The sequence below is a fragment of the Vidua chalybeata genome, chromosome Z (genome assembly GCF_026979565.1).
Source record: "Vidua chalybeata isolate OUT-0048 chromosome Z, bVidCha1 merged haplotype, whole genome shotgun sequence".
Lineage (NCBI taxonomy): Eukaryota > Metazoa > Chordata > Aves > Passeriformes > Viduidae > Vidua > Vidua chalybeata.
Window position 1 is genome coordinate 15,435,287 of NC_071570.1, and position 13,068 is coordinate 15,448,354.

At 41.7% G+C, this 13,068-nt stretch overlaps 1 protein-coding gene across 2 annotated transcripts in view; it reads left to right on the forward strand.

Annotated features, from left to right (window-relative positions):
* The first annotated feature begins 4,129 nt into the window (after nucleotides 1–4,129).
* Nucleotides 4,130–13,068, forward strand: part of LOC128781640 (guanine nucleotide-binding protein G(q) subunit alpha-like) — a 116,183-nt gene continuing 107,244 nt past the window's right edge. The window contains exon 1 of one of the 2 annotated variants that reach the window (XM_053931354.1): nucleotides 4,130–4,265. In XM_053931354.1, coding sequence (XP_053787329.1) covers nucleotides 4,130–4,265 — 136 coding nt within the window. The remainder of the gene's footprint in view (nucleotides 4,266–13,068) is intronic. The other variant, XM_053931355.1, reaches the window with a different exon arrangement.

Here is a 13,068-nt window from a genome sequence, read left to right on the forward strand (position 1 = left end):
TTCGAAAAATACTTGAGCTTTTTCAGAGATAGGTCTTCCATAAGAACCTTGACATACAAACACATAGAAAGAAAGAAGTTTCTAAAATTCCACATAAATCAGGTGAGAAAACAGGCGCTGCCTGGCAGGACAACTCTTCCCTAGTCATTGGTCTGTACCTTAGCACCTTGACAGGCAATTTGTTACTTTGAAATAAGTAACACTGAGAAACATTCAGAAGATAATTTGTCAAAACTACACACACTGGAACAAATGGATGTCTGCTAAAGGAAATTGCAAATACTGGATGTTATTCATTTAACAGCAAAAAACAGCAGATACATTTTGTTTTGGTTTTTCCCCTTAAAAACACAAAACCAACCAAAAAAAAAAAAAAAATTTCCTCCCAAAAACCCAACCAAACAAAAAAAAAACCACAAAAACAACAACAACAAAACCCAACCCAAACAAAACCAGCAAACAAAAACCTGATTAGGAGGGCATCCTGGAAGGAAAATTTGCTCAACTCAGACATACTGACAGCCTCTAAATTTACTAGAAACATTCACAAACAAGACTGGGATGTACTTCTGCATAGCACTGTGCAAATATCTTCTTAATGCACAATGGCAACCAAAAAGCACTCACAAGATATCCCATTGGTTAAGATGGGAGCCTTACTAATCATGAAAATCCTATGATGTTGCTATACACAAACTTCTGTTTTACTGTCACGTGAGTACCAAGTTCAGATACCATTTGGAACCTGTCAAAACATCACAGAAAACCTTTCCTAGGCAGAAAAGACAGAAGAAAGTGACAATAAATATCTTTAGCCATATGGAAGGAAGAAATTGAACACTGAGATAGCTTAGTGCAAAGAATGTTATGCACATGATTAAATATAGTGGTAATTTCCAAATCTTTACTGTCTTATGAGTAAGAATACGAAGGACGCAAGGTGTTTTATACCATCTTTTCTCCCTCTGTCAGTCTCACTTTTAATTTCCTGTGGCAGTAAGCCACATCAAAACAACTCACAGGCAATGGGTTCCTATGAGCCATGCACTAGAGATTACTTGGATAGAGGAATATGAGATTAGTGCTACAGGGGGGCTTATCAGGAAGTATCTGTCCAGGATTAGGTAATAGTATGGACAGTATCTATGGATAATAATTACCTGCATAGGCAATAAAGATTTCTGTTATTTACTGATAGTTGTTATTAGGATAAAATATTTATAAAGGATGTTTCACATTTCAAAACAAAAGCCAACCATTATGGAACTGAGGTCTGGAAAGAAATTTCCTCATAGGTTTATTATCATGTTATTATCTATAATGGGGTTCTTCTGATTTCCACTAAGTCATGAAGCAAATGAGTAAAACAGTGTATAATAGCTATCTGCTGATGTCATATTCAGGACTAGATGGCTCATCCATTAAAAATCTGAAGATATTTATTCTGTAAAGATTTGAAATCCAGTTATATCAATAGAAGTGGTACATGCAGATTACAGTTATGGTCTGTGGCATGTCTTGTCTCATTAAAAATGCAAAATTAAATGACAGTTCTGCGTTAGAGGTATACACTCTGTTCATGCCTTTTATACTGAGCATATAAAACAGTTAAGAAAGTTTAGTCCAACTTCTTCTACTGCAGACTATTACAGTTTTTATTAGAACAGTGTGCCCTCAGTTTTGGAGAGGATATTGATTCAGTTTACCTAAAGGTTGGAAACTCATTGACCTGTTCCTAATCTTTTTTCAAGATGTGATTCCTGGAGATGATTGCTGTGGATTTGGGCACAATGTACAAAACATCCATCAAGTATTTCTTGTGAGCTTTACCATACTCACCTTCACTCTTTTGGACTCTGGCATTTAGAAGAAAACTCTACTATTTATCTCAAAAACCCTGATAATTATTTTCTTGAAGTGACCTCCCCCTTTTGTTACGTGTTGTCTCTGTAGTTCAGTGTTGGCACTTTAGAAATCTTAATTGCATGTAATATTAATACATCTGAGACCAGTACACAATACAGGTGAATACATAGATACACTTCTATACATACAGGTTTTAAAAGAGAGTGAAATATGATCTATTGCTTTGAGTGAAATATGATCTATTCTTAGTAGCTGAAACTACCCAATTTTGACTAAAAGTCATTGACTGGAATAAAGTAAAAAGATTGCAAGTTGTATCCATCATTTTTATACACTATATATGCTAGTACAATATAGATCCACATGAAAATTATGCAATTTTTTATAAGTAATGAGTTTTTTTATGCTCTAAAAAACTGGTTGAATGTATTCTTTTCCTGATTGTTTTATTGTATTTTTTTTGTTTATTTTTAATTCCCTCATTGTCTTACTCTTTATGGCAGACCTTACTTAAATAATTTTGTCAGTACATATAGAAGCTTTTAGGAAAGAGCATATGAATTTCAAAACAGATGTCAGCAGGTGCTGGTGAGGTATCAGACCTGGAGCTAAAAGATAGAGAGTGACGTGCCTTTCTACCCACTACCTAGGCTAGTACCAGATTCCCAGCCGATTTGGCAACATTCCTAGATACAAGTAGCTTAAAATGGAGGTGGTCAAAGGAAGTGCAGGTGTGGGAATTCTGTGAGGAGTTTATGAATTCACAAAAACTAGAAGGTGTCTCAGTGCATTCTGCTCGATTGTATGCCATCACCCTGAGAGCTACCGAAAGCTACATGGGGACAGCTTTCCAGAGATTGGGCCTGAGGTAGAACTCACCGCAGCCGAGTATCGGCCACACCGGTGGCGTTCCGTGGGGTGTCCCAGTGCGTTCGTGCCGAACGCACGGCTTTGCCTTCCCAGCAAGGAATCAGGGCGCTAAACCTTCCGGGTGCCTGACGGTGTGCGTGTATCCCGCTCTGCCTTCCCACTCCGACCAAAGGTGGAAAAGGCATTTTCGGCTCCTTACTCCTTCCTTCCTTTCAGCCGGCCACATTTTCCGCCAGTCCCTGCCAACCCAATTCATCTCTTCTAAGATGGGAACCGAATAAAAATGTGTGCCCACGACTAAAAACAAAGGAAGCGAAAGCAAACAAGGCGTTAGGGAAGGCGCTGCCCGGCAGGACGAACCGGAGCAGGCACAGCTGCTCGCAGCCATTTGGAGGGAGAATCCGTTCAGTGTCTTCCCGCACCTCCTCCTCTACCCTCTTCCTCCGCTGCCACAGGGCGGGCGGCGCGGCCCTGGGGGGCGGCACAGCGCGGGCGGGGGATCGGCTGCCCCGGCCGCTCGCCCCCACCGCGCAGCGGGGCGGAGAGAGAGCGGGAGCGGCGGCAGGAGACGGGCCGCCATATTCCTGCTGCACCACGCCCGCGGAGCCCAACCATTTAAAAGCCGGTCGAGCTCGACCCCTGCTAGTGCAATCGTTTCCCTTTCCGCTGCTCCGTCGGTAACGCGGGCAGGGCCGAACCGAGCGGAGCCGAACAGCGGCAGCGCTCTAATAGCGAGCTCCGCTTTCCCTCACCACCACCCCCGCCTCCTTCTAGGAAGGGCGAGCGGCCGAGGCGGCGGGAAGGAGGAGCGGCTGCGGGAAAGCTCTTCCTGCCGGGCAGCGGCGGTCTCGCCCACCCCGCCGGAGCCGGGCTCCCGCTCTGGGGGCGGGGAGCGGCGGGCAGATGTGTGCGTGTGCGGGGCAGGGGAGGGATTAGTGGGCATTAGCGCTTCCACGGGGGTGGGGTGGTCGCGTCGGAGGGCGGCGGGGGTGTCGGCGGCCGCCAGGGACACTCGGGGACCGCGCAGGCTGCGGGCGGCGGCGAGGGAAGGGGAGCAGCGGAACGAGGGACGGCTCGGCTGGGTAGCGCTGCTGTTGCCGCCGCGGTGGATGTTTCCATGTTGTTCGGTGCATGATTTAAAGGAGAGGAGGAGTTGGCAGCGGCGGGTGTCAGCGGCAGGGAGCGGGGATCCGCGCCGCTAGCGGCCCTGCCTTTCTTCTTGCCCTTCTGTGGCACCGAGGCTGCTCTGCCTGCGCGCTTGCCCTGCGGCGGCCCCCGGGCTCTCGGAGAGCGCCTGTGCCCCCCGGGGCCGGAGCGGCGGCGGGGTGCGTGTGTGCGAGTGTGCGTGCGGGTTTAGGGGGGGTGGGGGCTGTGTCTGAACCAGTTAGGAAGAATGACTCTGGAGTCCATCATGGCGTGCTGCCTGAGCGAGGAAGCCAAGGAAGCCCGGCGGATCAACGACGAGATCGAGCGGCAGCTGCGTCGGGACAAGCGGGACGCCCGCCGCGAGCTGAAGCTGCTGCTGCTGGGTGAGTGCGGAGCTTCCTCCTCCCGGCTCGGGCCGCTCGACTCGGGCCGCTGGCCTCGGGCCGCCGCCGGCGCGCACGCCCCAGGTGCCGCCGGGCTGCAGCCCGGGCATCGCCGCCGGCGCGGTCCGTGCCGGGGCGCAGGTACCCGGCGGCGGGGACGGGGCGGCAGCGGCAGTGCCTGAGGTGCCTCTGGGCACTCGTCGCCCCCGCCGCGGGGAGCCGCAGGCCGAGCCTCCGCCGCGGGGAACGGGGCGTGTGTGCCCGCCTGCGGGCATCGTCGGCGGGTGGGTTCGGTGTGGAACGGGAAGCGGCCTTCCAAAATGGAGAGGGAATGGATGGCGAGTGAGTGAGGGGGCTGCTGGGCGGGGGGCAAATGTCGATGTGTGTGGGAGAGCGATGGTAGCGAAGCAGATTAGGGAAGGGATTCGCAGGGGGAGTCGCTGTGCCGGTCGATGGTGGCGGGTGTGATATCTGCATTGTTCCGTGGGCTTCGGGAAGGTTGTTAGCTCACCGGTTGAATTTTTTATTGTGATTTTTATTTATTGAGGTAAAGTTGGATAAGGGGCTTGGGCTCAGCTTGCGTACCGGTTTCTATCAAGGAAAGGGAGCCGCAAAGGCCCATATGCACATGGCAAGCTGAGGGGTAACCTGAAGTGTGCTGGATGATTACAGGATCTTTGATACCGTTGGCATCCACCCACTGGTCAGGGAATAAAATCGCCTGTATCGTTTCTCCTTAATTAAAACAGAGGTTGCTATTTTAGAGCTGCAAGTATGCAGAGGTGGTATTTATCTAATAGAAATTTGGTTTATGTTAAAATAAGGCTTTCGAATTAAAATCTGCCTGCCCCTGTCCAGTCTGATGCACTGTGTCGTGTAGCTCCCTGGTAATAGTTCCTGCCTGGACTCACAGGCCTTTATGTATTTTTGCACTACTGTCTGGTGTGTGGATGAGTGAGTATGTTCCAAATGGATGTGGGATGTTTACGGGGAAGATGCTTTTCTTGGGCTACGTATTTGGAAGTAGTGGTTTATACTGGGGAAGTAAACTGCCTATTCAGTGAGGTAAGGCAAGTTGGAAGGAAAAGTTTGAATACGGTTTAGTGCTTCCATATGAATATGCTATTTCCTGAAGGTTATTTTCTGGATATAGAGAAGGTTGGGATCTCTGATGGATCTGGGAGGGAAGTAGTGGACATGGATGCAGCACTCACAGTAATAATGTTCTGTTGGATTTTGGCCTGATTTTGGCTTATGGCAGTGCATGGTGTGATTTCTGACATGCACAAAGAAGATAAAATAGATTGCCCTTGCTTAATATTATGGATGTCTAAGTATGATTAATGATAGACACTTGCTTCAGGAGAGGCAGTTCATACATTTGACATGTTATTCAGGTCCAGATTTTTCCTGTATATTCTCAATTTCTCTTACAGTAGTGCTAGAAGCTTCTCCCAGATTTTCAGAAATGTATGAAATCCACTGAATGAGACCAATATATATTACCTAGAGAAGAAACCCAGAGATTCTGCAGTTAGGAACACACAACTTGAGCTACTTTGCAAGGTCCTCCCACCGCTAACATGAAGTATTGGTGGTGGTAGACTGGAGTCCAGTTACAGCATCACTTTGGACCAGATAATGTGTGGTGATTTGAAGAAGAACAGGAGAGAAGCCAACCCATAGAAAGAATTAGGGAAAACTCTGCTGAGTTCCTGTATAAAAGATTTCTGTGTTCATCACCAATGCTAGCTAAGAGTTCCAGCAGGCTTGTGAAAGTGGAGGCATGATGTAGAGATCTGGAGGAGTGAACTTTTGGCTGCATGTACTTAACCGCACATCCATATACCTGGTTAATAAAACCAGCACAGAAATTGTTACTGTGCATGCATTCTTTTGTCTTATATTTTGTCAGCCTTTGTCATACGTTTGACTGAAAGAAAGAGTATGTGCACATTTGGATTAACACTTAATGATCTTGTCTTGAGAAGTGCAGTGTGTAGTGAATGACACCTGGTGTCTTGGTATTTCATAGACTCAAGTTTTCAATTTCTAAATGAAATTTAGGGGAACTTCTTTCATAAGTGGGTTTATCTTAAGTACCTTAGAGCACTTTTTTTTTCAGTCACTTTCATTGTTTCCCTAGCATAAGCAAATGCTCGGTTACTAAGTTTGTTGTTTGTATGGGTCATTCACATGGTTATGAGACAGATGAAACCGTTTTCAAATGAAAATATATTCATTAAAAATAGTGAAGCTGGTGGTAGAAAACCATCTGAACATGTTTAAAATAATCTGATTTTTTAATACTAAATAAATGTTTACTGTCCCATTTTATCTCTTTCCCCCTCATTTTTGGGGAGAAAATCACTAATGCTGCTTAATTATTTTTTTTTCTCTTTTCTGGAAGTGCCAATTCTGCAGTCCCACTCTCTCAAGTATTATAGGTCTGAAAAACCTAAGCGTGTTAAGTTTTTTAAATACGGGACTAAGGAATATCCTTTGACTTTTAAAGAGAATATTAGTGCAGTGTATAAGCTGAGCCTTGTTAAGTGGCTATGCATGTTCTTCAGACTAGTTGCAGGTGTAAAGTGAAAGGTATTATCAACCTTTAAAGGCACAAACAAGTGTATCTGCGTTAGGTTGTTTTATTATTACACTTGCTTAAAAATTAGATGTACACACATAAAAATGCATATGCGTAGCAAACATAAAGAAAAAATTAATCTTTTTGCTTCAGAGGAAAATTATTTTTTCCCTCCTTAACTTGTGAAAGACACAGTGCCTTCTTGGAAATGTAGGTTTCTCCGAATTGTTACTGTGTCACACACAAACACACACACACACTGCCTAATGTGTTCATGATATCTTTTTACTTTTCATGAAATCAAAGAGCTCAAAGTCGGAAGTAATTTGTGTAAAACTTTCACTGTGTGATAAGATTATTTTTAGGTATTAGTTTAAAAATAAACACTCTGAACATTAAAATAACACTTTTAGGTACTCTTTTGTACATCATTATTTGATTTTTTAAAATATATTAGAACAGGACAAAGTATTTTTTACAATTGCAATTGTGGAAAGCCAGAATCCATAAATATGCACTGAAGCATATTACATAGTAGTAGTTTCAGCTACCACAACTTGGCTGTAGTGTTTTGAGACACTTTGGAATGAATTCAGTCTTCCACTGAATTTGGTTTTAATCTGTATTTTAACTCTTCTGGATGTCATTACTGATGAAAACTTTGTAAAACCCTGTGATTGTTCTCCAGAGTTTACAGTTGTTAATATCTGTTGTTTACTGTTAGCTGTAAAAACACATTGTTTTTATAAATAGGGGAGAAAACGAAGAGGTGTTCTAATGTTTTATGTTCTCTTCTGCCAATGTGTTTTGCATGCTTTTATTTTAAGCATTTATGTACATATTTATTTTAAAGTAGTAAGAGCTATATACTTACATATGTATTTTTTTGTCATACTTCCGTATGTAATTTTTTCTTGCCATCCATGTAAAATTTCCAGGGACTCAGAAAGCAACATTTGAGCCTGCATGACAGGCTGTAGTCATAAACCTTCAGTCCTGGACATAGTCTGCCTGTAGACTGTATACATTAATATTGTACACTATTTTCTCACTGGGAAATGTCTTGAGTAGCTAAGAAAACAATCTGCAGGTGTTATGCTAGCTATGCCTATGTGTCTGTAAACCCTGGCCAGATTAGGTACTGGAGAGGTGTGTGGCAGTGCTATTTTTTTTGCAGCATATTGGTTGGTATTGTGTCACGTGCAAAGCATTTTTTTTTAAACTTAGGTACTTCTTATGTTCAAGATTGCGAATGTGTCCGTGGAGAGACTTGCCTTGATACAAGTGTCCTTCTATTCTCCCTGCTGTAGCACAGAAATGAGATAGACGATAAGCTGTTTGAATTGGCATGAACAGCAGTCAATCTTATGCCAAACGATGCTTATGGACATAAGGTGACTATATGTATTATTTCTTAAACATGTGTCAGCCGAATTAGACGTTAAACATGCAGAACTTGGTGTATTCACAGAGGCAGGCTTTGTGTAGATACATTGAAGAGGAAATGGGTCCGTTAAGCCAACAGTGGCAGACTCTTGTTTCATGTAACTTCTTCAGCTGGAGAAACAAGCTTCCTTATTTTTCTTGTAACTTTGATTTTTATCAGTCTGCCCTATTCACACTGATCTATTTCAAATAATTTTAGGTAATGGACACAGTAGATATTTACAAATAATTAACTTACCTCTTCATACATATTGTAGCTAGATAGGTAAATATCTCTTATTTAGCAGAAGCTGTTTCTAAGGAAATATAATTTCATTCTGAATGTTTAACACCTTGATGTATTCTCATATACACAGATATGTCCCTGTGTAAGGACTTTTTTTTGTCGGGGAGGAAAACACAAATCATCATTTGGATATCAGTGTGATAATGTGAAGAACATATACTTAGAAAATATTTGAGAATATTTCTTTTTGGTGCACCACAAAAGGATACCTTGTATGCAGCCATTAAAAAGGGTTTGTTGCTCTTTTGTTTTTACTACTCGATAAGTGATCTACACCCACCAAAGTTAATAGGAACTGGCAGAGGGTCTGAACAGTTAAAGAATTCAGACTAATTTGGCTTTATTTACATTTCAAAGAGCCAAGTGACATAACCCCTAATTTTTACGTTACACTGGCAAACAATGTTAGATAAATGTAGGATGAAAAAATACACGCTGAGCAGAGAAATCTTTGGAGAATGGGCATTTGAGTGTGTGCTGCAAAATGAAGAAATAATAATTCTCCTCCTTTAGTTGCTTCAAACTGATTGTGTTGTTGTATGGTAACAGCAATTTCATTGGGGAAAGCACTATCTTGCAATCTCTGAAAAACAAATCACGGAGGTGTGAAGTAAAGTAAGATAGAAGTCCAATTCATGGTGATCAGCTTTGTTGCAGGAATAGAATGCTATAAGCACAATATCTTTTTCTATGAACTTCCTTAAGCTAAATGTTAGAAGACTGAAGAAAATCTGTTCTTGTACACAAATGCAACTGTGTATGAACAGCTGTTACTGATGAAATTATGCAAGTTTTTCAGTGTTCACCTTTTATTTACTGTAATTATCAAACCTGGCAAGAACAAAGAGGTAAGCAGGAGAAAACAAAGGAAGAATTAACATATAGGCAACACTAGGAAGCCATATACATGGTGTTGGCCAAAAAGAAGGAAGCATGCTACAGGTATTTTAAGTATTATTAAGTTAGATATGTTAAAACTGGATAAAGAAGTCCAAGAGGTACCAATGTTTTAGGAGTTAAAAGTTTGGAAAGTCTCCTGTTTCTGGAGAGTTCAAGGAACAGCACAAATGTTTTTTCAGGCTAAACTAAAGTATAAATCTGAAGTGTTCTGAAAACACATTGTTCCCTCAATAAGTAGTGCTGATACTGAGGCTAAACTGAAGCATGATTTTCTACAGATTTTTGTCCTTTGTAAGTTTTCAAAGGACAAATGGCAGGGAATAATTAAACTACCTAATTTATACACTCTACTTACTGTTTATCAGTAGTGCAGAGTTTTATCCCAGAACCCTGATGCAGATGCAGTTGCCAACAGAAAAGTACTGTTGTTCATTTCATTCTGTACTTGAGAAGGTGGTGTGGCTATTCCAGGAACAAAAATAACCCCTACCAAGAAAGACTCATTCTTTGTCAGTCCATTAAGGCAGAATCATCTGACAAACTACTGTAGTGGACTACATGATTTAGGTGAGCCCCACTGTGTTGGTTCAGCTCATCTTTCTTTGGAAAGCAGATGGTGTGCAATACATGTATTGCTTGAATAAGCAACAGAACATTAGAAAGTTGATGAAAGTGGAAGCAACTGGTGATTCAGTAAATTGAAAATATAAGGACTGTATCACTATTGCCTCAGCACAGCTGAGCTGTGTATTGGCAGCTTCATCTGGGAGCTTTGCTATTTGTAATTTAGATTGATCTGTGTGTGTAAGAAGCATCTGATAGGAATGAATGAGTCTAGGTAGTTTTGACTAGTGCCAGAGTCGGAGTCTGTTTACCTTAGAATACATGGATGAGATTTCTACCCAAGGCCCTGTTCCCACTGATATCTGTGTCTTCTGTTTTGTATCTAGGAGACTGCCATTTTGGTCCTTGTTGAAGTACTTTGGTACTCAGTTGCGGCTGTCAAAAGTTCCACTCCTATTGAAGGAGGATTTGTTTTTCCGAAAGGCGACTATGGAAAGGGCAGTTAAAATTTGCAATATGTTATACTTCTCCCCTCTGCCCCCAGTTTTCTCTTCTCTAAAGAGCTGAGTGCAGTTAGATCCTTAAGTCTTTTGAAGTTAATGGAAAAATACAGCTCAGATCTTGGTAAGTATCACCAAATGTGCATCAGAATAGTGTTTGCCCAGATAGGATTAGCCACCTTTAAGTTAAATTCGAGCGAAGAGCACAGGTTTCTGTTCTGTAGGAACTTGGTGTATCTGGATGTGAAAGAAAGTCAACCTGTTAGAGATTCTTTGAGTAAACAGGAATCGAGGTAGAAATTACTCATTTAGTTACTATATAGCCATGAGATCAACCTAAAGATATCTCATTCTTGATCATACTTTTATAAGCTAAGGTATAATGTAGTCGACATGTTTTAAGTACACTTTGAAATTATACATTAGGAAAAATATTTTAATTGTAATAGTACTTATTCTTATGGCACAGAGTATACATTGCTATCTAGTTTTGTTAGTGTGTCTGTCACTGTACCTGAGCTATATGCTCACTAGACACTTGCATAAGCTTCTTGGTCCTTAGCTAATTCATTGTTCTAATGATAATCTTTGTCAAGAATCCTTAAACTGAATGAGAATATGTCTGTGAGTTAAGGAAACTTTCTATTTTCTTATTCTATAAACCCATCACAGGAGAGTTTTTATCTCCTAAGTCTTCAATGTTAATGTTCATTATATTGCTTATATTAGAGAATGTTGAAAGAGAATGCTGAAAGGTATTCCAGCCCACAATTCTGGGTGAACAGCATCATCCAGAAAGTCAAACAGAAGGTTTCTGCAGCAACTGGTAACTCAGAAGGCCAGAAAAACACAAAAGACATAGAGGTTGGAAAAGATGCCATCATTCTTTATGCTTTTTGGGAAATGGTCTGGCTTGGGGAACTGGTGGTCAAGTATGGAACTTAAATTTTGTTCTGATAATGGATTTGCAAAGTAAATCCAAATCCAAAGAGGCGCTATGAGTGCCTCTTAGTCTCACAGATCAGAGCAGCAAAAGCAGTTGAAATTAAATGCTGAAAAATAAAGGCATCATTCACGTATCTTGAATAGATTCTTACACAGCTGTTCAGATACTTGGAGGATCTGATGCTTGTGTTTTTGGAGTGTGTTGTCTAGATGGTGTTGAAATGAAATGTTTATGTTGATGGTTAAAACCTTTCAAAGATCATTTGCAAAAAGAAGAAATAAAAACAAACAAAAAAAAACCCCAAAGTACTCCTTTGTAAAATTTGTTTTAACTCAGTTAATCTTTTAGGAGGGAAAATGATGATTCTTACAATACTTCTCACTTGTATTTGTTTGATTATTTGTTTTTAAAAAGAAAATAATAATAGCCTAGAAACAGAGACGCTGTGTAGTTGTGCTGGGAAGAAAAGGCCAAAGAGTAAAGGACTTATTCTTACACCTATATTTTAATAACTCTGGTAAATTTTCTTTTCCTTCTTTTAATTTCTTGTTTATGTGTTAATAGAACCTGATGCTTAGGAGAGTTTTCATACACAGCAACAATCTTCATGGCACTTGAATCTCTCCTGTTCTGTGATTGCCCATTTTTTTTGAGGGGTGGTTCTGATGTATGCACCTGGTCATCTTCAACAGTGATGGGATTAGTAGTTAATCCCAGAGTACAGGCCACCAAACAGGTCTCTGACTTACTTAGCCCATTATTAAAAGGGAGATTTAGAGATCAAAATCTGTTTATCTCATTACCATTCCCCCAATCCATTAAGTCCTCTAAGTGATTTTTTTTGTGGGAGCTTTGATCTGGGAAGTTACAGGTGTTGCATGTCATTGAAAAAGCATTTAGTATAAAACCCCATGACAAACACTTGATAAACTTTTTAAAATCCCACCAAGTAGGGAAACCTCTCTGGCAACGTTAAAACTCAAGGCAAAACTCAGGCTATAATTTAGGCTTGAGATCATGGAACACATATTCTTTAAACATTTATTGAAACATATGGAAGATCTGCAGGTGTTCATTATAGAGTCAGCCAACAAGACGTGCAAAGGACTAACTGCCTGACTAATCTTGTGGCCTTCTATGATGGAGTAGCTGTATCAGTGGTCAAAGGAAGAGGTAGGGATGTCATCTGTCTAGCCTTCTGTAAGGCCTTTGATACTGTGGCCTCCCAACATTCTTACTGTTAAATTGGAGTGAGGGAAGTTGGATGGGTAGACTCTTTGATGAATAAAGAATTGACATGATGGCTGCATCCAAGGAGTTATGGTCAATGGTTTAATGCCCAAGTGGAAACAGTAATGAGTGTCCCTCAAGAAATCATACTGTTTGATACCTTCATTATGACATAAGCAGTGGGAAGTTGCACCCTCAGCAGATTACCATGTGACACCAGTCTGAGAGGTACGGGAGGTAAGCGGGCCTATTGGAACCTCAACAAGGTTCAGCAGGGCCAAGTCCAAAGTCCTGGGTGCATTGTCTGGTTTGCGACAACCCTTGACATCAGTACAGCATGGGGG